At 46.4% G+C, this 25,370-nt stretch overlaps 1 protein-coding gene across 1 annotated transcript in view; it reads left to right on the top strand.

Moving 5' to 3' along the window:
- Ns1 (Nucleostemin 1) overlaps positions 1–25,370 on the top strand; it is a 45,888-nt gene that overhangs the window by 16,124 nt on the left and 4,394 nt on the right. The window contains exons 6-13 of the mRNA XM_077690593.1: positions 3,108–3,207; positions 4,830–4,933; positions 6,053–6,182; positions 7,580–7,667; positions 12,967–13,290; positions 18,272–18,402; positions 19,835–19,938; positions 22,152–22,317. Coding sequence (XP_077546719.1) covers positions 3,108–3,207; positions 4,830–4,933; positions 6,053–6,182; positions 7,580–7,667; positions 12,967–13,290; positions 18,272–18,402; positions 19,835–19,938; positions 22,152–22,317 — 1,147 coding nt within the window. The remainder of the gene's footprint in view (positions 1–3,107; positions 3,208–4,829; positions 4,934–6,052; positions 6,183–7,579; positions 7,668–12,966; positions 13,291–18,271; positions 18,403–19,834; positions 19,939–22,151; positions 22,318–25,370) is intronic.

Genomic DNA, 25,370 nt, shown 5'->3' with positions numbered 1-25,370 from the left:
ATGGTGTTGAGACATTTCGAGTTGTGACTGGTGCCTCGTCGACTGGTCACCGCCGACAAGTCTTGTCGTCAGGCCTTGGTAGGAGCTCGTAATTCGACGTATCAGGATGTTTTCTGCGACGGCGGGTGAGCTCTGAGATGTCTGTGCGGACTTGTATTTATCCTCGCAATGGCAAGGTTGTCGCTGTCATGTACTGCAAGTTATCACTTTGTAATGAAGGTGTCACACTTACCTATGACACGGCTAACGTAATCTGCTTAGAGTGTGTATGAAGCAGACAATTGCCGTATCGAAGCGAGCGAGCGTGTCGTCTGCTCCAAAGCGCAGTTTTCTTTTTTCTTTTTTCTTTGAGCTGCCTGCGCTGCGGGGCTCCGCCCCCTCCAGGTGCCCATCGCTTCGTGCTCGTCTGCTACCTCGCGCTTGCGTTCTGTCGAATGGGGACATTTTTACCGTGTTTACCGTGATGCCATCCAAATTACACACGCAATACTTTGTAATTTGAACATTATGTGGGCCTTTAGCTGCCGATTGTGGCGTGAACAGCAAAGACCAAAGAATTAACAAACACTGTGAACAAACATTGTGTCGGCAATTCAGGCCGATGATGTGCACTCGTGTTGCATGAAAACAAACTGCCGTACACCTCCAGCCCTTCCGCTGACATTGTTATCTTGGCTGTCGTCCGGAGTGGGAGCGCTGAAACTTGTAGTAATCGATAAGATCAGAAAGAAAGAGAGACACAACGAGATACCTGGAGCAGCGCACACAAAAATAAAACAGATTTTTCGTCTGCTGCCGAAGTATGGCTGCAGTGTGGCCATGCCAGAAAACACTTATTTCTAGTTGTGTCCACCTTGGTCATGTCATTTTTGTGCTCCGCACAATCACACCAAGTAATATTTCTTAAAATACCTGCATAATTACTTAACAGAAAATAAAAACGTTATAAAGCTATATTATTCAGGCGTACTTTCATGTCTTGAATAGAAATTTGCAAACAGCCTCGCCTCCAGATGCCTTTCGCTCCCCCTCGGAAACTGCGATCTTGAGGGTCGCTCGAAATGGAGGATTTCCTCGGAGGATCAGCATCACCACGTTTATGAAATACGTTGAGACCTCAAGTGGAGGTGTTGCCGTATCCTCCACTCGACCGAGTGGAGGAAACACGTGGAGTGGAGGAGAAATTCAGAATACGGAATGGCCTGTGGAACGGCGTAGCAATGGCAACGAAGCTGCGGCCAGAAAAAGATTAATCTAAAGGGTGGTCGAATTTAAAGGGTAAAGGGTGGTGTGCTGTTGTAACCTCGTGCCACCACTGCAGCTTCGCTGGTCAACTGCCTTCACAAAGTGGATTAGCCGATTAATTTCTAAAGCAAAGCTTTAGTGTTAGCACTGATGGCGCCTGTGACACGAAAACGCCCGGTGAAGTGAAAAAAAAAAAAAAGCACTTCTTGTGGCGGGAATCGAACCTGAGTCCCTTGCGTTGTGAAGCCGGTATATATCCAATTGATGCATTTCGATGTGGTTGAAACTCGGTGCAAAGTCAGACTACCAAAGAATTCATCTCGAGAAAGCTTTGCGTTCAACCATTGTCGTCATTAGACGGAGGGGTGCATGACTTTTCTTTTAAGCAGTGCTTTCAGCCTCTCACCGATATCGTCTGTAGTCCAGTCAAAACGCACTGCAGGAAAGCCAACTTTACCCGCCGATGATGATGATCACGGCTGGAGTGAAAAAAACAGAATTAAAATGTTTCCCGTGGTCGTAATCAGGCTTGGGTCCCTCGTGTCATGAAGCCGACGCCTATCCGATTGCTTCCACTGCACGGTCGAAGCAGATTGGATTTGGGGAGGGGTGCGTGAAGGTGCAAAATAAGACAGAAAATGCACCCCCCTGTCTAACAACAATGACGGGTGAACGCTAGGGAAAGCCATGGAATGCCCGTATCTGTAAACCACCAGGGAGCACAATCGCAGTGCAGTAAACTGTCCCGATAAAAAACAGGTGCTCACTTCCGGGTCGGTTTGTTTGGTGTTGGACTTGATTTTGAAAAGCTTCGCCATCCCCCATTGTTGTCGTTTCGTTAGAGGGTTGTTTGATTTTTTTTTTTTTATTAAGGCAAATGCTTTAGGTGCCGTACGAGACAAAAAAATCTAGCATTGTTTGTTGTTCTGTGGTTTGATAATTCTACGTGCCGTGCGTGACCTGCGGCTCCGTAGTGTGCCAGGGAAAGCTGTCAAATCTGGCTGGTATTCGGCAGAGTTGTCGGAGTGATTTGTGCCGCCTCCTGTGATGAAAAGTGCTCTGACATTGGGTGTGCTGCCAGTTTCTGCATCATTTGATCGGGGTTGCGCAGGTAAACACTCAAGACAGACAACTTTGAAGTGCGAGCTGGTTATACATATTCGTACCACGATGTTGTCGCGAAGACGAACAAGATGTGTACATTTGAGATCGACCCCTAAGCACTGTGGCAAGGGTGCCGCTTTGTGCTGTAGCCAGAAGTACTTGGGAAGCGGAAGTTGTTAAAGGAGCCATGAAGACAAAATACAATTTGGGTTTATTAAAAAGACGGCTTAGTCCTGACAACAATGATACCAATATCATCGCAATCTTCGAACAAATAACAGAGATATTAAAGAAAACGTGTGAAGCAGTCGCGACCCCCTAGCCAATTTCCCGCAACTTCTCTATGACGCCACGGAACCTTGTTTGTACGATTGGTGGCCGCCTAACTGACCTATCGCGACGATGCATGACTGGACGTCTGTAGTGGGGCCTCTAGTTCCATTTGACCGCATCACTTGAATGCTAACGTGCACTTAACGCGCTGAAAATTATATTTCATTGTTGGCCCGTATGACGTCATTCTTGCTCATAACACGTCACTGTGGCGCAAAATTTGAAAGTTTTTAAATACTTCTTGCTTTTTTTCGTTAAAAAAACATCTTTTGTGGCTGTAATGGAGCTGAGTGAGATACCGAATCCTAGTTCTTGCAAATTAAATGAAGTTGTATTTTCTCTTCATGGCTCCTTTAAGCTGCAGACAAGCCATTTCTCAATCTGAAGCTATTTTTTGACTGGAGTGTCCGCATCATTTGCCGCAGGTTCTTGATGCCAGGGACCCGCTCGGCACACGCAGCCCTCAGTTGGAGCAGCTTGTGCAGTCCAAGGGCAAACGCCTAGTGCTCGTTCTCAACAAGATCGGTACGAGTCTTTCTCTCTCGCTTTCTTGCTCTGCTGGTTCCTCTTTTGCTCAGCTGCTCTGCTACCCAGCTGCACTAAACTGTGTCTGTTCTTTGTCATGGTAGCGGATTCCTGCAGGTCTACAGTCAACTTGGTATTTGGTTTTGTAGTCGCAGGAAACCAAACAGTTTGAGTGTGTGCTTTTGTAAAAAGGAGAGAAAAATGGTCTAGTTTTAATCTGCGGCCGTGTGAGAAATAGACAGAATGCTGCAAAATTTAAACAACCATAACTTTGGAAATGTATTGTGTCTCAGATTTGGTCATTGATGTGGACGTGAATTTTCCTGCAAGCTATGGTTGGGGACAGATTTGCGCATTTAGCCCTTTTTCTCGACTTGGCAAAAGTTTTGGGAAAAAGTAACGAGCTCAGTGTGTATTGGTTACTATATGGCGAAAGCAGAACCTAAACTAGACAGGGAAAGAAGTGCACAGGCACGAGCACTGTTTTCACCGTACAATGAAGTACCAACTAGCCCAAATTCAAACCTTAGTTGGATTGTATTGGTTGTCCCAGCTGTGTGTCGTACTGTGATGCACGGCGACTTCCCAAAATTTGAATCCTCGCTTTAAGTTCAGATTTTGCTTATCCTTAGCTATGTGACAAACTTCATTCGTACAAGTCGTGCAAGGCAGTTTTTACACTGGCATGCCACGTTAATTGTACCCACAGTGCTGGTATGAGGAAACTTACTTCATTGGAAACCATCTTGCATGCCAAAAGGAAACTTCAATAATATCGATAAGCAGGTTAGTTATTGCAAAAAACATTCATTTAAACAAAAGGAAGGGGGGGGGGATGTGGCAATGGAAGTCTAATGTGAAGCACACGTGGATAAATGCTCGTAGTCACTGTCTCCTAACGTGCCATTGTATTTATACTGCGTTCTCTTCTGCTTAGTCCACACCTGTGTCACTGTTTTAGTTTTAGAGCGAAAGCTTTCTTATTGGGATTGATGGCATCCTGTCAGAAAGCTAATGCATTTCCTCATAGACCAGTTGGTCAACCGAAAAGGTCTGATAAGATCTCTGGACATGTGAGTGAAATCGGGCTTCCAATGTGTCAAAACGTTTACTTGAAAATTGCGAAAAAGGAACAGTTCTAGATACTAAGACAATACACACATCTTTCATGAAGAAGGAGTACAACAGTGTACTTTTATCTCATAAACCACTTACCAGTATACATTTAGATAGTTCGTAGATGTGTTTACTTAGTGCAAGAAAAATTGCCACATGAGTTTGTCCTTCGTTTACAAATTGAGTCTTTGAAGGTTTGATGATCGATTGGATGCACTTTTAGCGAAGGTTTTGACACACTTTTGACGCAATTTCGATGTCAGAAAATTTCCACGCTTCTCTCAACTTTCCTTAGGAAGGGTATGGTGAAGTTTTTTTTCCCCGTGCTAGATTTCCGTGCACTGAATTGGTCAAATTGTGTTAGTACTGTTGTAGTGTTGAGGAATACCAGCTTCCACTTTGTCTGTGCTGCTATAGCCCTGCAGCAAAGCAGGAGGTTAGGCTTCGATACTGGCCGTGTTTGGCGAGTGACGTGACGTGTGAGTGTGCCTACGTCTGGTCCGCAGACCTGATTCCTCGTGAGAACTTGACTCGGTGGCTGCGGTTCCTGCGCCGAGAGCTTCCCACCGTCGCCTTCAAGGCATCCACGCAGGCACAGAAGCAGCACCTGGTGAGTGCCTGCCTCATGGCAGAAAGTGTAAGGAGAGGTGGGTTCAGATCAGAGTTCTTCAGTGTACACCATTTGCGAGCTCTCCTGCTTTGTTGTAACTGAGGGACCAGTTTATCAATGACCACACCACCCAGGGGACGAAAACCAAGCTTTGCTGAATGTTTACTTAGTAACACAACTTGCTAAAATGAAACTTTGATTTTCAAGTTAGAAGACATTAAGTTAGGTAATGCGTACTCGTGTTTCCTCAGTTCTTCTTCTATGGCTTACAACAGCAGCCACAACCGCTTGAGTACTACTTCAACTTTCTGTTGACAGATGGCAGGTTAGTCAGTTTGTCCCTGTTTGCCTGCAGAGCAGGGGTCCAACCGTAGACCTCTTTTCGATACAAGTTTGGGGGGGGAGGCCTATGGGGAGTTTTGCAATTGGTGTGTATTGAGTTACTCTGGTTTCAATGGCCTGTTTTGCTGTTGGCTAGTCAGCTAGCCACTCATTGTTGAAAGGGGTGCACAGATGGCGGGGCTGGAAAACTTGGCAGGAGAGACAGTTGCTTGTAAGGAGCAACAGTTTTTTTGCACTGGAATGTAAATAACAAAAAAACACAGTGCCAACGACAGAGACTAAGAGAGAAGGGGGAATGGTGCCAAGTAGAATTTAAATATAAGAGAGTATTCACTTGGAACCGCTTCTACGCCTAGAAATACCACAGAGGGTTGATTTTTTGATTTTTTGGGATGATTTGAATTCAACTGAAAAAAAAAAAAAAAAAAAAAAAGAAGCAGCTTTGACAGCAATTCTGCTGACCTCATTCTTTGGATTTACTATATATACTCAGCATATTGGCAGTATCGGTAATCAAAACAGAAAATTCCTCCCTGCTTTCGCCGGGGCCTTACAGTGTGATTGATTCCTTGAGCAACTTCCTTTCCCAACCTTCTGTTGCACCTGGAGACAAAAATAGCACATTCATGCTTCGGAACATGAACAAACATTTGCACTGCCACTGCCGTTGACGTAAATACCAGGCTATGTATTAGCAGCCTTTGCTTGATTGCAATGCATGGTGTCATGTGTAAGACTCTGTACTGATCTTCGATGTGCTGACCTCCACGTGTGCAGTCTCAGAAGAAGGCCACCCCCATTGAGTCGGAGACCCGTGCTTGCCTGGGAGCCCAGCTGCTGCTGAAGATCCTGGGCAACTACTGCCGCAACCAGGGCATCCAAACCTGCATTACAGTCGGCGTGGTTGGTAAGTGCGCACACCCTTTCATCTGGAAGGAAGGCCACATTGGCATTCAGTTTGCCAGTGGAACAACCCTTCTGCGGATTTGTAGCCAGGAAAGTTTCAGTTCGCGTTAGAGACTGCCATGCAGGGAAGCTTCACTTGGAGGAAATTTCTAGCTGCTCGCAGTTGGGGTGAAAGAGCTTCTATGAGCAGGTTGAGGGTCTGAAAGATGCTGCTGCAAAAGAGAAACGAAAGAAAATACCCCTGCGTTGATGTTAAACGTGCATTGGAGAACACCTTGCTGTCTGCAGTAAAGAAACCACAAAGACAACGTAGAGCATAACTCTGTTCGAAAGATTGCCTTGTTGGAGGGCTAGAACCTGTGCCAATTTTAACGCAGACTTCAACAAAATGAGCTGCGTAGTAAGGGAAACGGTGGTGACCAGTCAGTTACTTCCCCACACTCGACACCTGATGTTGCAAGGCTGGTCTGGACAAAAGCATCTGCAAGTTGCGGTAATATTTGTGGGCTTTCAGTTAGTATCTGTCGCAGTAGAAGTTGAAAGCATTGTTGTTGCTTATTCATGATGAGGGAGCGGCGCTAAAATCCATGGAAATTCAGCATGATTAGGAGGCGAAGACATTCTTTCACTCTGGGTCCTAAATTGACAAGCTTCATACTCTGACAGAACAGCAGATGCGATTTTACGAGGTCAGGCACTTAAAACTCTCGCACTAAACCCCGAATTCTTTGTGCCTATAAGGGATACTTAATAGATGCTTATGGTAAGTGCACTGAACTTGGAAAGTGTGGAGGAGGAGCCATTAAGACAAAATACAAGTTGGGTTTATTAGAAAGGCTGCTTAGTCCCGATAACAATGATACCAATATCATCGCAATCTTCGAACAAATAACGGAGATATTAAAAAAAACGTGTGAAGCCGTGGCGACCCCCTAGCCAATTTCCCGCAACTTTTCTATAACGTCACGGAACCTTGTTTGTGCGATTGGCGGCCGCCTAACTGACCTGTTGCGACGGCACATGACTGGACGTCTGTAATGGGGCCTCTAGTTACATTTGACCGCATCACTTGAATGCTAACGCGCAGTTAACGCACTGAAAATTATATTTTATTCTTGGCCCGTATGACGTCATTCTTGCTCATAACACGTCACTGTGGAGCGAAATTTGAAAGTTTTTAAATACTTTTTTTTTTTTGTTAAAAAAACATCTTTTGTGGCTCTAATGGAACTGAGTGAGATACTGAATCCTAGTTCTTTCAAATTAAACGAAGTTGTGTTTTCTCTTCAAAGCATCACCTGTGTTTCCTTTAGACTTAATTCTCTGAGCGCTTTCCATTTTCTTGGCCTGTTGAGTTCTCGTGGTGTCTTCAGTGGCGTGTATCCACTTGCTATGCAGGCTACCCCAACGTGGGCAAGAGTAGCCTGGTCAACAGTCTCAAGAGATCACGGGCGTGTACAGTTGGAGCGGTGCCGGGCGTCACCAAGTGAGTCTTGTCTTCGCAGGTATTCCATTTTGGAATCGTAGTTTGCCTCTTAGTGTTTAATACCCTAGTTACACGAGCACAGTTAACCACGGTTAAGGGGGGACGTGGCTTTCAAAATCAACTTTTTTATTTCTGAGTGGATTTTGATGAAAATTGGCACAGCAACTGGAAATGCTTCTGTGATAACACCATAAAAATTTCAAGATAATATTTTGATAACTTTTTTATTTATTAAATTTTCTTTCTGTTCCGCTTGTACCGAGCTTGAGCGACTTATAAAACACGACAGAAAACTTGTTCGAAGTGCTTTGCATTCCCAAATGAATGGGCAAGGTCGTGACAGTTTTAGAATTTTTTTTTTTACAAAACAATATTTTTTAGTTTTCTTTTTTTAGAGGTTAATGTGCAACAGGCATGTCGACTGTGAACGACTATTTGAATAAAAAAGTCACAAAAAACAAATCTGGAAAACCAAAAGTGTCACGACCTGAACTGTTCATCAAGGAATGCAATGCAAGAAATGGAATCAAAATAGACCCAGTGGTCACGAAGACATCCCTGGAACAAGCGACATAGGTGGCAAAAAAAACTGTTTTGAGAAAACGGCTTCCAAAGTTGCAACATAGGTTTCACTTATCAAAAGTCGCCACGGTTGCAGCCTTTCATGTCCTTTTGAACATGGGGCTTCTGCAAGGCCTTGCCTTGAAATTGGAGTGCCTTTTACAGCCTTTCTCTTTCCAGAAAACATCATTTTCAGCTCCTCCGTGAAGAGTACATACCCCCTTTGCAAACCAAACGGAGGGGAAGATGGGTTTCAATGGGCTTTCAATGCAAAGTAGGTTAGCTGGTTGGCTGTATCGCACTGGACAACCTCCTTTTGCAGTGTTGTCACCATGGCAACAAGTTAAGCATTTTTTTTACTTAAATTTGAACATTTTTGGCTTTTTTTATGTTTTATCTTGCCTGGCACAGCAACTTAGTACTCATACGTGCAGGTGTTCATTGCCAAAAGTTTGCATACCACAAGGATGAAAATGAGCTACTTTGAAGCTTGGTAGAGTATTCTGCATAACTCCCAACTTCAATGCAAGAGCATATTTTTTTACTACTTTTGACATTCAAGGCATCCAATATTTCTCGCAGCACAGCCAGTATGCCCTAAGCAATGGTATCAATAATTTCCCTAAAAAAGTCACTGTTAAATGCTGCCACAGTAACGTACATTTTTAACGCAGAGAGCATATTTTTATTCCTTTATTACTAACTCAAACCTGTTTGCATGAAAATTACAAGTGCACGGGAAACGTAGCGCAAGAAAGGCGATATGGCTCGCGCGCATCGCAGCGCACGCTTACCGCGACATATCGAACTTTGATTATACCTGATATGGCTGGTCAGGTCGCTTTTAAGATTAAATCTAACGTCGCAGGCATTACTTACAACTACTGGCGTTCAATCGTAACCGGTTGCCCAGTCATGTGATGCTCCAATGCGCGTCGGCTATGTCGTGCGCGCACAGCGTTTGACGCGTCGACCGTTTCTTTCTCAAGGCTAGCGAGCCCACAGTCAAAACACAGCAATAACTAAGCGTGTAAACATCGCAAATCCGACTAAAAGTTCACTTCACGAACCGCTATCGCAAGCGCGCACACCACCCTCCAAGGTCTGGCGACGGTAGAGTCACGCGCATTACGAAGAGTTCGATGACCTCCGCCTTTCGAGCCACACAACTTCCCGTAATCTGGCTCGTTATCTCTGGCATTCCCATCGCGATAACGTGCGTGTTGAATACCACAGATTGAACAGAAACTCGGCCGAGCGAAGCGGCGAAAATGAACTCAAACCGCTCGCTATGCAGCTCAGGCGGCCGCCATCTTGCGTTGCGCCCGCGACATCCAATCAGGAGGGTCGTTGTTCTGCGCCCCGACCGGAGGACCAATAGCGCTTCAGCATCTATTTCTAGCTTCGTTTGTGCGTCGTTTCTTTTCGGCCGTTTGTGCGTTTGTGAATGAACGAAGATACAAGAGACGAGCGGAACCGGAAAGACGATCGCTCGTCCGATCTAACCATACCAAAATGGCCGCGCCCGGTGGCACCGTTGCGGAGATAGAGCGCTCCGAAAATTGCCGTTTTTTCGCCCTTTTGCGCTGATAGTTTGTCACCGCGCCTGACAAAAGTATTTTTTTATGCCACTTTGCGAAGCTTTTCAGCGTAAAAACTTTGCAGACGCACAGAATAGGAAACATAGAAGCCGAATATGTGGGTTTCAAAAAAACGATGTTTTGGTCATTTTTCCGAAGTTGAAAGCCGCGCCCCCCTTAAGCAAACCGTGGTTAGACAAAACCACAGTTTGCTGCGTTACACAACAGACGAAACTGTGGTTGCCCTGCTAATCATGGTTAACGCAAACTGAGCTTGGCCACCTAAGTTCAGTCACGCTAACTGCAGTTTCCGCAGCTGCAGTGTTCAAAATCGCACAACTCAGTTCGGATGCAAGTGGCGGCACGCATCAGCGGAGGTGGGGAAAAAAAAAAAAAATATCACCTGGCGTTCGGAGGAGACGAAGGCCCTCAAATAACCGGCGCCCCAAAGCTGCCCCTAAGAGGCACTTGCGTTCTTTGCGTTGCTCACACAGTCAGTGCGACTGCCCGTGAGCAGCGGCTCGTTTCCCGATCGACCCGATCAACTATGACAGAAGCTGTGCTAAATTTGTAAGTTTCACGTGTGGTTCGGGAAGAAAATGGATGAAGCAGGCAATCGTGAAGCATTTTCAGCACTTGGAAATGATCCACGCGCACATTGGCCGGGCTTGCATGCTGGCGCGCCCGGCAAGCCTGCCCACACAGAACTGGCAACAGCTCGAACCGGCCCAGACCACGGCAGCAACAGCTTGTTGCCGCTCTACGAAATCAATCTGATCACGGAAAAGAACTTCCACATGCGAGAAAGTGGGTGTTGGTGTGGTTAAAAATTGTACTGTGTATTGTAATTCGCAGTTGTGAAGATACCAGTGGTCAAATATCTACTGCGATGCTAAGCCTAAAGTTCCCAACACCGAGCCTACCCAAGAAAGCCAAGCCGGTTGCGTGTGAGCTGTTGGGGAAGCCCCTCTCTCGCTGTGTGCGAGTGCGTCGCGTTTGGGTCTGAAGCAACTGTCTTAAGGATATTTCCTTTTGTTTACACTGCTTCTCTCGTTTTTTATCGCAAGGTTAAGAGTTTGCTAAATTATTTTTGTTACGCTCACGACCAAGTGACTGCTGCCGACACACTTGGAACTTCCCGCGTAACAGCCAAAACCGTAGTTTGCAACAACCGCGGTTAAAGTTTAGTAACCACGGTTAAACGTAACTGCGGTTACTTCCGCCGTGTAAGTAGGGTATAAGTGGGCTCCTCTCGTACCTCTCATTAGGACACAGGAGCATCATTATAATCTCGCTTCCACGACGCATGACTGGCCAATTCGCAGCCTTTGCTTATGATGAGACGAGCAACGGTGCCTCTCAAAAAATTTATCAGCCTTTTTTTAAGAAAGTTGAGAGAAGCATGAAAGCGAAAAGTGCATGTAACCTTCACTGAAAGTGCGTACAAGCCTTCAAGGAGCCAGATCGTAGATGAAGAACGAACCAATGCAACGATTTTTCACATGCATCTACGGACAGTCTAGATGTATGCCGATACCTGGTTTATGAGATAAATGTGTACTAAATTGTACTCCTTTTTCATGATCGATGTGTGTATTGTCTTATCTATAACCGTTCCTTTTTCGCGATTTTTAAGTAACTGTTTTGACACAATGGAAGCCTGGTACCAAGTATGCGCCGTGTGTCAAGAGATCTTATCAGAACTTTTCGGTAGGCTAACTGGTCTACAAGGAAATGCAATAGTTTTTTGATATGTTGCCATAGGAACTGCTTAGAAAGCGTTCGTTTTAATAATCTTCCAGATGCGTACACCAAGTCAAAAGTGCACGCATGTGTATGGTAAGTAAAGTATAAGCTGGCGGGAAGCACAAGCAGGAAGGGGCGGCCCTTTCTTGCTGAACTGTCGTGCGGTGTTGTGGGATGTCTAGAAGAGCTGAAACGTGCGCAAAAATGAACCCCTGAGTACGCAGACGAGAAAGTGAAAAAAAAAGGCGTGGAAGAAGCAGTTTAATTTTAATCCGGATCTTTGACATAGCTTGCAGTTGAATTTTATTGTTTAGTCAGATAATGAGCCCTTCCTTTTTGAGCTGTAAGCAGCCAAGAAGAAATGAGTAAAGCTGAATGCGACTACTCCATGTTCTCCTAGTTTGGAATAGATTGTAGTGAATCAATCTTCTCCTCTGTCTTCTAATACTAAGCTCTGCCATACATGTGGTGTGGTGTTTCCAGAGAATAATTTTACCTGTGGTGCGGAGATGCACCAAGAAATGTAAGCTATGCGCCCTGTTTCTCTAGCAAACAACTGGCACCACACAACGATTTCGGGCACCCCTTCATGAAGAATTAGAGATTGTCCTGTAGAGCAGTCATTGCTCTATTATGCCAAGGCTTGCGTCGAAGATAAAGTACCTGCTGAGGCAAAGTTGTGGGGTGTAGGGAATAAACATACGATGCATTCTTTTATTGTGCAGGGGTCAGCTCTCTTCACTGTTTGGGTTCAAACGAAGGAGTTTTGAAAACGTCATCATTATTTTCTTCAATGAATGGAAAAAAAATCTTGGGCCATCTCTATTAACGTGAAACCTGGGGAGGGGCGAAGCATGCAGTGTATAACTGTATTCTTGGTGCCTTGGTGTTTTTGCCAATGGAGATGAAACTGTTGGGTGGGTAGAGGCATACAGCTTTGCTGTAAAAGTCTCTTGTCTTTAAAGCACGAAGCTCTCTATCAAGAGGCGTGGGTGAGTGTCCCGGTGTTTTTTTAGTACGCATTTCATTATAGCGTTAAGCGTAAACGAGTATCCCGTTGTTTTAGTACTGTGACTACATGAGACGAACAACGATTATGATGACGACGACAACGACAGGAGACACCAACAATCCCAGCCCCTAAGCGGCTTTGCCCCTAAAAAAGGGTATCGTCATCTAAGGGAAAAGGGACGGTTTGAAAGTGAATTGAACCACACAAGTCACATCAGTACCACACGCTCACCAGCCCAACTGCCAGAAAGAAAACAAGAAACAAATCAGTGAGGATAGTGTCGGTGGTGCTCCACTGTGCCTGTCTTTCTCTTTCCCTGGCTATTATCCCTGTGATCAGCTCCCTCTCTCCTAATACACCCTTTCTGCACATTCTCCATCTCTCCCTCTCGAACGAGCAGGGTCATGCAGCGGGTGCAGCTGGACAAGCACGTGTGGCTGCTGGACAGCCCGGGGGTGGTGCTCGCCTCGGGCGACTCCACGGAGGCCACGGTGGCCCTGCGCAACGCCAAGAGCCCCCAGTCCCTGGAGGACCCCGTGGCGGCGGCCTGCTCCATCCTGCGGCGGGCCTCGCGCGAGCAGCTCATGCTGCAGTACCGCCTGCCGGAGTACGGCTCGCCCGAGGAGCTGCTGCTCATGCTGGCCAAGCGCATGGGCCGGCTGCGCAAGGGGGGACTGCCCAACGCAGCCGCCGCCGCCCGCAAGGTGCTGTCCGACTGGAACTGGTGAGCGAGACGCAGAGTGGAGGAGTTCCGAGTCTCTCTGTTTCAAACGTGACCATATTGCGTCCAGTTCAGTCGTGGTGTAGTTTCATTTGCGATGCCTCCAACCAATAACATGTGCAGAAACCGATGCCCCACCTTGCTTGTGCTGATTGGCGGCTTTCTTCCCATTGTCTGCTTTCTGCTTTCCTTCTGATTGTCTGCTTTCCTCCAATCAGGGCTCGCTCAAGACGGGCACTTTGAAACGGACATGAAATGGACAAAACTGAGGATTCCTGAGAATTTTCAGTTTTCTCAGAGATTTCTTGGAGAATTCAGACACTTTGAAACATTGGCTGCCGCAGGAGCCGAAAATGGGCAAGCAACCACTTTCCCATTACACTGTCCGGCCCTTTCCCACACACTAATCTTCATGTGCTCTCGTCTTGGGCAATGATCCGCTTGAGAGTGCTGCTTCGAGGAAACTATAAGAAACAATTCACAAGGGTTTGTTCAGTCTCCGATGTGTCCATGTTTTCTCTGTGTCTGTCTGTCAAGCTGCGTGTCAAGCTTAAAGGGGCCCTGAAAGGCATTTTGAGCACACTAAATGAACTAGCGCAATCGCTAGATTGGGTCGCCAACGTCACCTGTGCCAAGTATTACTCTTTTACGCGCAGCGGAAAGCTCACACTTTTGTTGCAAAGTTTGTCGCTTTTTTCTCACCCTTTCCTTCGTGTTTTTGGACGCCGCCATCTTCACATGTCTACATCATCGATTCCCAGATGTTCGTCATGAGCTAGACATCCTGCTATTGGGCGGCTTTTTCACGCACTTCCGGCAAAGAGATGAGTCGTCTGCTCAGCGTCGGCTCGCCGGCTGATCTGCCAGCGGAGTGCCGGAGTGCTTTGACATTTTACGACAAACGAAACAAGTGTAAACAAACGCTTAACCGTTTGTATTGAATGCAACACGGCCATAACACGACGTGGATTTTATCTTACGTGAGTACGTACCATAAAGAAAGTCCCGTGGCACTTCTTTGGTGCAATCGCAGAGAACGCCCTGAGCCGAATGCCCGGGTTTGACGCGTACATTTTATTCAACTTCAAAACAATCCAGAGATGCGTTTCGAACGAACGCAACGTCACAACATGCGTTGCAAGTCTGAACCGCGATTGACAGACGATGAGTTGCCTCCTCCTGCCCGTCGTAAATACGGCACTCACCTCACACCCGGTTTGCGGGGACGAGCAGCAAGTCACAACTCTGGCGCGCAAGCGAGAAGGCTTTTAGCCAGGCACACTACACATACCCCATGCGAGGTTGAGTGGTACGTCGTTCGAGAAAGATAATCCAGACCATGGGAAGCACTATCCACCCGCAGAAGTACAATGTCGCATTTCATCGCGAAACGAACGCGTCCACAACACACAGGAGGCGATGCACACACACACACACAGCTTCGGTCGCTGCATTGGCTTAGCTGCAAGCTTCGTTCGGACAATCAGCGATGCTACGACGATACAGAGCTGCGTGAGGACGACGTGCTAACCACTTCACGTATTTAAAAACACAGGGGCAAAGAACTAGGTTCATGGGAAGCAAAAAATCTCTCCTCCATTATAGTGCCTGAAATATACTGGCTAGTCTGCCGATGGCGGGCTCCAGGCGAGCGCCGGGAGCGATGTACGCGGCCGTCTGCCGCTTGGGGCGCTGCCGTGCGGGAGTGTGCGCGTTCATCCGGCCCGAGCAGATCGCGCGGTTACCTCCGAGCTGCGTAGCAGACGGCAGCGGCAGAACTTTCCATTCCCGCTTGCGACGAAAGCGAGCGAAAGCGACGGGAATTCTGTCGCGCAACCAAAATTTGTCCCGACCATTCGACAAAAACGATCGTCGCGCGACAAAGCGACGGAATTCCTGCCGCTCTCACTCGCTTTCGTCACAAGTGCGAACGGGCCTTTATGCGCAATCTCCGCCCCACATAAAACAAGCTCTTGCTTGTCGCCTGAGCATACGGTTGATATCTGACTACGTTACACTGTGCTTGCCAGTGTATTTAAACGATGTCACTAGGTTTGAAACGTACGCGCTCGGCGTGCAGCTTTGTAAACGCAAGCGGTTTCACATACGCACGCTATTTTGCTGCTAATAGAGTTTTAGTACAGCGTTTGTGGCCTTTGCATACGCTAAATGCTAAATTTTTGCGTCCCGCTACGTGACACCGCGATGGGAGTTTTAGTAGAGCGTCTCATCAGTTTTGCGTAGCGACACACTAATGCATACGGCGCCATCTGTCAAATGTTTTCCGAAATGTCTCGCCGGCTGATCTGCTAGCGGAGTGCCGGAGTGTTTGGACATTTTACGACTATCCAAACAAGTGCAAACAAACGCTTTCCCGTCAGTGTTGAATGCAACACATGGGTGCAGCTTGTCAGAACACGGGTTCTCGCTGATCGAGTGCAGCGTTGGTTTGCTCTTCGCCTTCACGTTCATCGCCGCTGATAAAGCGATCCGATCCGGCGCGTTTTGTGCACGGGTTCTGTGTCGGTTGAAAATGTCTTTTTTCACATGCCGCCGGTAGTAGGAATTACAACCACCGCAAAATAACACCCGGCACCAGCGGGGCCACATCTGAGACCGCGCTTTTTGGATAAACAGTGCGCGGTGCACCAAAGGGAACGAGCGCACGATTCTCCCCACGCGGCTGCGAGTTCGCCGCCGATACCAACTGCAGCCCTGCAGCTACGTACACCGCGAAAGGGCAAGGCCAGGCCGCATACATGCGGCCAGGTCATTCGTTCGCTTTTCCAGCCTGTGTCCATGGTGTCTACAGAGATGAAAAAGCCGAAAGAGCTGGCCCGTAGCAGACGGCAGTCTGTGGGAGCGCAATAGCGGAAGTACGTCACCGCTGAGGAGCGGAGCATCATGGGAGGGGAGGCCAACAGCGAAGAAAGAGTTGAAAGGAGGAGGAAATACGGCGCGACGATAATTCGCGGTTTTTGATTTACGATTTCTCAGCTAATACTCATCGCTTTAACAAAATTCTTGCAGGAGGAGATTGCTAATACATTGCTTTATTTGGTTACATGTACATCCATGCATCGGCGGAAGGCATTTCAGGACCCCTTTAAGCTGTGACATAAGGCAGGACTCACCGCAGATGAGCAGTGGAACTAGGCATCCATACTGTTCTCATCAGAGAGCAGGTAATGCAACATGCATTATTATACAGTGAAACCTGGTTATAACGAACAGTGTGATTATACCCGATTTGTTTGCCATACGAAGTAGTTCGATATAACCAAACCCACTTATAACAAACTTCAATATAAAATTCGTTATAAAGAGTTTTAACCCTTTGAGGGTCACGGTCGTACATGTACAAGTACATGTACAAGTCGGCAAACACTTTCAAAATGGTCAATGACATACATGTACGGCATTGCTTGTATCTTTAAAAAGTGCGCCTTTTTCGCCAACTTCTCTTGCTTGGCATGCTCTGCCATACTTCGGAAATACGTCAAATTTTTTTCTTGCGCCAATGGCTCTGTTTTTTATTTTTTTATGATTTACTTCAGCGGCGCGCCCGCTATCGCTTGCGCATCCGGTAACGAGGGGGCGCGCTGGGTAGCGCCCACCGGGTGCCTCTTGCTTTTTGCGCCTGCCACAGACCAAGGTCGCCTGCAAAACTGATGAGGCTCTTTTCTCCTTTTTTGTATTTTATGAGTGGTGCGCGATCTATCGCTCCCGCAGCAGCTGGTTTCGGTTCGTCCTCCGGGCGCTTCCCACTTTTTGCGCCTGCGAAACTGATGTCTATCTGATTTTTATTTACTCAAAAGGTGCCGGCTTATTACTCTCTCGTTTCTATTTAGAGTTTTTCTTGTGTTACTCATGAATAAACCACATGTATGTAACAACACAAACAATTTTTTTGTGACTTTATGGTCACCCTAAAAAATTACGATTATTTTTTCTCGAAGTAGAGTCATCCCAAGAATTTAAATCAGCAATAAAAAAAATCTACCCTGGGGGGTCGCATTTGGCGAAAAAATTCGACCCTCAAAGGGTTAAACGATTTAAAATGCGGCAACAAAAGAAAGTCCATGCCACTCACCATGAATAATAATCTAATCCAAAAGAAATTTATTGCAGGGAAATATGTACACCAACTTGCAGTACGAAGTGATTTTCGCCTGAACCAGTGTTTAGGCGAAAATCGTTTGTTCTGGTTCCCACCTTCCAAGCCCAAACTTCAAATGGTCATAACTTCTGCTGCAGGCCAGATAGAATGATAATGTTAGTGTTATCGCACTCCTTGATTTGTTCACAGTTCACTGGCACCTCGTTCAGCTGCATCCCTGCAGCAGTTTCTTTACAAAGGCTGTCAAAAAATCAAGTAAAAAAATCCGAATAAATTTGAATGTAGTTGCTTTACACAAAAACAAATTTTATATCTACAATCAGAATGAAAAACTACATGTGTTCTCCAATTTCTATCATCATAACTGTGAAAAAAATTACGCCCACCTCCCCTCGCGGGAACCCTGGTGTGATGCGACGCTGAAGGGGGTTCAAGCGCCAGCTGAGAGCAACTGTCGACCGAAACGCCGCCGGAGAGTGGCACACCGGTCTATGCGCAGCGCGCCCGAAGGAGAGGAGACCGCGGAGAGAGTGCCGCGGCTATGACGCAACATAATCCAACACAATCCACTATAATCCACATCCAATCCACATCCAAGCCAAGCCAAGCCAAGCCAATCCAATCCAATCCAATCTAATGCCCCTCGCGAGAGAGTGTTCGTTATCGGAGAGGAGAGGGGGAGAGTGGCTGCGGACAACGGATGCACGCGGACAACAATGGACGCACGCAGGAAGGACAGGGCCGCCGACAAGAGATGCTCTGAGCGTCGCATCTAATAAGCATTTTTGGTTTAGCACCAGTGCACCCCCTTAAATGATACTTCTTACGAGTCAACTTTCTTCTGCGCCTTCTCTCCTTATGCAGTGGCCGGATCAAGTACTGCACGGAGCCCCCCGAGGAAGCGGCAAGCGTGGAAGGCACCAGCATAGTGTCGGCCCTGAGCGCCGAGTTCGACTTGGAGGCCCTCGCTGAGGACGAGCAAAAGGAGCTGGAGGGTGAGGGGGCGCCCCGATTCCCTTCTCTTCCTGCCATCTGTCTCTTCACCTAAAGGAAGGGGCTCGAATTTTCCCAGTTCTGTTGTTGCAAGGTGGCACTCTAGTAACGGCTTACGAAAGAGGTTTCAGGGTCGGTTTGTCCAAGCTTAACAAAAGGCTTATGTGATGGGGAAGAAACAAAAATGTTGCTGCACCTCAGGCATTCAAGCGGGAAAGGAATTTTTCACATTTGGAATAGGGGCGCCTTTCGGAAAGGCTTTTTAAATAATATCAGACACTTAATGCTTCTAATATTAAAATAATAGTCAAAAAGTTTTTTGCCTCAGTTGCTAGAAGCAAACTTCTAGCTGTGAAGAAAACATATATCTGAAAAAGAGTGCGAGAATTCTGGAGTGTTGTTTTGTGTTTCACACAAATGCAGTGTGAATTCATTTCTGATTGAAACGTGCTAAGTGTTGTGGGTTGCCTCCTTTAGTGGTTAATGCTATTCTAAATATGCTTTTTGTGTTAGTGAAACAATACGTATTCGTCATTAAGGGGAGACATTGGTCTTGAGGACATTTTTGTTGTTTTTTAACCTATGTGCTTGAGATTTACACATTCAGTGTATTTCAACATCCTGAGCACAAATATGCAGTCAGTTTTTGTCTATGGGGTGCAAGTTTTGAGTTGTGCAACCTGTTATGTCACTCCGTTTCGGGCAGTTTTTTCATTATGTACCTATAAAATACTCAAATAGCTTTTATCCCTTTGTGCTCTAGAAGGACCAGGGAGTGCAACTATACCACTGCAGTAATTTTAACATGGCTTCTGCAAACGCTGTAAAATTCGTAAATGTCAGGTGATCAATTTACAATGTTTTTGTAAAACTAACCGCGTAAAATCTTGTGCCAGCAAAAAGAAATTTTGTACTTTTGTGGTTTTATTGCACTGTTCAGTTCACAAGCTTTCGAATGCAGCAAAAATGATGTAAATCGAACCAGTACATCCCAAGATATTGTACCCGACAGCTGACCATGTGGGAAAAAAATTGGTTCTGATAAAACAAGGCACGAAGTTTGCAAACATAGGCAAAAATAGTCATTTAGGCGACTTCAAACGGCAACAGCTTTGTGAATACTTATGGTACAGCTATGATATTTTGCAGGTACATTCTTTGGGACCTGTAGACTGCAAATAAAATTAATACAGAAAATTGATTTTTTTTTGGCAAATTTTCTGTCCTCAAGACCAGTGTCCCCCCTTAATAAATCATTGCTGTTCGGGGGGGGGGGGGGGGGGGGGGTGTTGATGTGTTGATCTAATCGTGTTGTCTGTATGTCCAAAACTCAAGCGGCCAAGTTTTTATTGCATTGCGTGTAATCATGACAATGAAGGAGGTCTCCATTGAACTGAAGCACGGGTGGGTGCTGATCCATCGTGCCATTCTCAGGCCTTCCTGTGGTCCGTCCGATGGATGTGGTCCAGCTGGAATCCATGGGTGCTGCCGACCTCGCACCCGAAGAAGAAGTGCCTGCTTCGATGGAGACTGAAGAGGTGGGTCACGTGGGCTGCTCATCTCGTTACGCAATAGTTACAGTTGCATTAATTTGGATTTGTTTAATTTATCACTCTGGGCACTTGGGTGGCCTGTGTTACACAGTGCCTGCAAACTTTGTTTGTCAATTGCGCATTTGGTAATTTGAAGGGCATTTAATTTATTACCACTTCGAGTTTAATTTATTTCGTTCCGAGGCTGTGCTAACTCCAGGCATGGAGTCTACTGTGGGCTTTGCTTATCAGTGGCCATAGGTTATCCAGAAAGGAATAGCTAGGATTTTTGAAGTCGGTGATTAGGATTTGTTTCGAACAGAAGCGGGAGGTGTGGGGGAAACAGGTAATGCACTTACCATACAAAAACGTTTTAACTAATCAACTAATGGCGTAGCCTACTAATCGATTTGGAGCAGCAGTCGGATCTGCCAGTTATCAGCAGTTTCCTAATTGAAATGAACCCGCAGAGTTTGGCTGGTCCTAGCTGAATCACTTGCCCAAGCAGAATGGAGCACAGTGTTTCAAAAAAAAAAAAAAAAGTAGATTCCTAAATGATTAGTGAGGTGTGGGTAACCCTTCTGTGGAAAAACAAAATTTGCTTTAATTCGATTGGTGGAATGCGCCCCAAGATGTTATAATGAAGCTGCTGCTGCCATCCCTGTAACCTCTGTCGAATGACACAGGCCAACACTGGATGTGATGGGAGCAGTGTAGCAACGGCGTACTCGGTAGCCTTTAAATAAACACCCGCCGCGGTGGCTCAGTGGCTAAGGCGTTGCGCTGCTGAGCATGAGGTCGCGGGTTTGATTCCCGGCCGCGGCGGCCGCTTTTCTGATGAGGCGAAAAGCAAAAACGCCCATGTGTACGAGATTTCGGCACACATTAAAGATCCCCAGGTGGTCAAGATTAATCCGGAGCCCTCCACTACGGCGCGCCTCATCGCCTGCGTTGCGTCGGTGCATTAACCCCTACAATCAATCAAGCCTTTAAATAAACCATGGAAGGATGTCTACTTTCAAACACACATCCCCTTCCCCCCCTTTTTTTTTTTTTTTGCTTGGGAGGGGCATCGAACTTGGAACAATTATGCCATTTCTTTTTTGTAGGTTGTTTCATTTCATTTCAAGTACTAACCCTTAACCCTTTCAGGGTCACGGACGTACATGTACGTCCTCTGCAAACACCTTCAAAATGGTCAATAACGTACATGTACGTCATCACTTGTATGTTTAAACTGCGCGCCCTTTTTGCCAGCTTCTCTTGCTCGGCATGTGCTGCCGCACTGCAGAAATACGTCAAATTATTTTCTTGCGCCAATGGCTCTTCTTTTTATTTTTTATGATTTACCTCAGCGGCGTGCCGGCTATCGCTTGCACATCCGGTAACGAGGGGGCGCGCTGGGTATCGCCCACCTAAGGCCCCTTACGCCCCCTGGGCGCCTCTCGCTTCTTGTGCTTGCCACAGACCAAGAGCGCCTGCGAAACTGATGAGGCTCTTTTCTCCTTTCTTTTCTGTATTTGTTAGGAGTGGTGCGCTGTATATCGCTCGCGCATCCGGCTGCGCGCGCGCGTGGCTCGCGGCCCGCGTTTTTGCGCCTGCGAAACTGATGTCTATCTGATTTCGATTCACTCGAAAGGTGCCTGCTTGTTACTCTCTCGTTTTTATTTAGAATTTTTCTTGTGTTACTCATGAATAAACCACATGTATGTAATAACACAAACGATTTTTTTGTCACTTTATGGTCACCCTAAAAAGATTACGATAATTTTTTCTCAAAATGGATTCATCCGAAGAATTTAAATCAGCAATAACAAAAATCGACCCTGGGGGGTCACATTTGACGAAAAAATTTGACCCTCAAAGGGTTAAAGGCCTGAGTGCATTACATAAGGGGGTGGTGTGCTTTATCAAAGTGTAAATTGCGTACAATATCACGTTAAACAAGAAAAACAGTGCGCAGGAAAATCTTGTACATAAATGTCAGGTGATAGAAGCTAAAGCAAAAATAGTGCAACAATTTCCAACAAAACCAAGTTTGATGTGGTAAGAACAAGTTTAATGCAGCACTTTTCAATTGCAGGCTAGATTTCGGTTGTCTTAACGGTTGTCACTCCAAACATGCTAGCAGAAGTGTACACTGTTTTGCAGCATGCATCAAGCACCGTGACTGCTTGCTGTGCTTATTCTCGTCCTTGTTCTCGTGCTACAACTTGCAGGAGGAGAGCAAGGGGCCTCAGTGGGTGGACAAGGCTCCGGCTAAGAAGACGGCCCATATCAGGCCATCCAAAGCCAACAGCGAGAAGGTGATCGACCCGGCCCTCCAGCAGAACAAGGCTCGACGCAAGGACTTCAAGAAGATGCTGAAGAAGCGCAAACGCACAGGTGAACTGGCTGCAAGCGCAGCTTTCCTTTCTATTCTTGGGTGGTTGCCAGCCCAAAGCGAGGAAAGTGCTTGCGGCATATAGGCTGCGTTCCAATTCGCGGACAGCGACAGCTTGGTAGACAGCTTGCGAAGCAGGCTAACGAGACGTCTGAAGGAATAAAATTGGAACGCCGTCGCTGTCCCAAACGCAACACCAACGCAGACGACAGCCTCGTAGCAGACATGTTGAGAAACGCAAGCAGAAGGTTTCGTAAATAATATTACCGTTATTATTACAAACATTACGTGATATAAAAATAAAACAATCATCTTTAGCGCTAGTAAATTACACTAAATATTTCAATAAAAGAACAAGTTAGTTTGTAACAACAATAATACGCGAAAAGGTGGCGCTGGCATCGTTTTTCAGTTTAGACAGGAAGGTAGCCTGCATCGTTGCTGTCTTCGATGCTGTCTCCTCGAAGCAGTCTTCGTTGACTGCTTCATTCGAATCGGAACGGGGCTTAACATGGCGGACTGTCCACGAAGACGGCAACGAAGCTGTCTAAAGGGTAAATTGGAACACACCCATAGTTTCACATCAGTATATACTAGAGGGAAATCTCTCGCTGCTATTGTGCGCCATTGTGGGTGCTGCCATGGCTGCTAGAAACGTTCTTCTTCTACTTGGCTTGGCTTGCTACATCCTTTCTTTTCATCCCTGAAGCCAAAATCAACAAAAAAGTAAAATTTTTGTCTTGTTTGGGTTGCATGGAACTTGTGAAAAATTTGTGATGGATAAATTTTTTGGAGATTCATGTTTAAATTGAGAAGACAGCTTTAAATAATATTTTACAGCAATATTGCGTTGTTTTGCAGCTACAGACCACTTTTCAGCCTGTTCATGAGCCATGCCAAGGACAAGTAGAACGTAGCTAGTTTGTACGTGACAGCATGCTCGCTGAATGTAAGCTCGCCTAGACACTGGCAGCAGATTTCCTTCGAGTATGTATTAATATGAAATTCTATGGTCTGCGAGAGAGGTAAAGAGGGGAGGACAAGTCTTGCCTTGTCCCCTGAGCAGTGTCACCATTGTTAAATATAATGGTAGGGCACGTCACGGGATACAGTCTACGCCCGTTACAATGGACCCCATGAATCCGGAAAAAAAACGTCCGCTGTAGCCGAAGTATGCAGTATCCAACACGGGAGGGGGGGGGGGAGTATGAGCCCTAAAGTGGGTACTTCGACCGATATTGCATATGCATAGTACATACACTTTGTTCTTTCTACATGCCTGCAGCACCTCTGCACAGTGTTCCCGCGAGGGCAAAGAATCGCGTGAACACCGTTTCCAAAGCTTAGCACCGGCACTTGGAAAAGGCCTAGCGCATGCAGTCAAGCGTGTAAAGACGCATGATGAGCTGAGCAAATAAAGCAAGAATATAACTAGGCGCAATTATTAAGCAGCTATAAAACATCAGGCGTGGCCATCAGCATTAGCTAGGCTCTTAAGGGGGGACGCGGCTTTCAACTTCGGAAAAATGACCAAAACATCGTTTTTTTGAAACCCGCATATTCGGCTTCTATGTTTCCTATTCTGTGCGTCTGCAAAGTTTTTACGCTGAAAAGCGTCGCAAAGTGGCATAAAAAAATACTTTTGTCAGGCGCGGTGACAAACTATCAGCGCAAAAGGGCGAAAAAACGGCAATTTTCGGAGCGCTCTATCTCCGCAACTGTGCCACCGGGCGCGGCCATTTTGATATGGTTAGATCGGCCGAGCGATCGTTTTTCCGGTTCCGCTCGTCTCTTTTATCTTCGTTCATTCACAAACGCACAAACGGCAGAAAAGAAACGACGCACAAACAAAGCTAGAAATAAATGCTGAAGCGCTATTGGTCCTCCGGTCGGGGCGCAGAACGACGACCCTCCTGATTGGATGTCGCGGGCGCAACGCAAGATGGCGGCCGCCTGAGCTGCGTAGCGAGCGGATTGAGTTCATTTTCGCCGCTTCGCTCGGCCGAGTTTCTGTTCAATCTGTGGTATTCAGCACGGACGTTATCGCGATGGGAATGCCAGAGATAACGAGCCAGATTACGGGAAGTTGTGTGGCTCGAAAGGCGGAGGTCATCGAACGCTTCGTGGTGCGCGTGACTCTACCGTTGCCAGACCCCGGAGGGTGACGCGGTGTGCGCGCTTGCGATAGCGGTTCGTGAAGTGAACTTTTAGTCGGATTTGCGATGTTTACACGCTTAGTTAGTGCTGTGTTTTGACTGTGGGCTCGCTAGCCTTGAGAAAGAAACGGTCGACGCGTCAAACGCTGCGGCGCGCACGGCATAGCCGACGCGCATTGGAGCATCACATGACTGGGCAACCGGTTACGATTGAACGCCAGTAGTTGTAATTAATGCCTGCAACGTTAGTTTTAATCTTAAAAGCGACCTGACCAGCCATATCAGGTATAATCAAAGCTCGATATGTCGCGGTAAGCGTGCGCTGCGATGCGCGCGAGCCATATCGCCTTTCTTGCGCAATGTTTCCCGTGCACTTGTAATTTTCATGCAAACAGGTTTGAGTTAGTAATATAGGAATAAAATATTATCTCTGACGTACGTTACTGTGGCAGCATTTAACAGCGATTTTTTTAGGGAAATTATTGATACCATTGCTCAGGGCATACTGGCTGTGCTGCGAGAAATATTGGATGCCTTGAATGTCAAAAGTAGTAAAAAAAATATGCTCTTGCATTGAAGTTGGGAGTTATGCAGAATACTCTACCAAGCTTCAAAGTAGCTCATTTTCAACCTTGTGGTATGCAAACTTTTGGCAATGAACACCTGCACTATGAGTACTAAGTTGCTGTGCCAGGCAAGATAAAACATGAAAAAAAAGCCAAAAATGTTCAAATTTAAGTTAACAAAATGCTTAACTTGTTGCCATGGTGACAACACTGCAAAAGGAGGTTGTCCAGTGCGATACAGCCAACCAACTAACCTACTTTGCATTGAAAGCCCATTGAAACCCATCTCCCCTCCGTTTGGTTTGCAAAGGGGGGTATGTACTCTTCACGGAG

The sequence above is a fragment of the Haemaphysalis longicornis genome, unplaced genomic scaffold (assembly GCF_048455015.1).
Source record: "Haemaphysalis longicornis isolate Haplotype H1 unplaced genomic scaffold, Haemaphysalis longicornis Haplotype H1 scaffold_10, whole genome shotgun sequence".
Taxonomy (NCBI): domain Eukaryota; kingdom Metazoa; phylum Arthropoda; class Arachnida; order Ixodida; family Ixodidae; genus Haemaphysalis; species Haemaphysalis longicornis.
The sequence above is the reverse complement of the archived record's forward strand: the minus strand, read 5'-3'. Positions and strand labels throughout refer to the sequence as shown.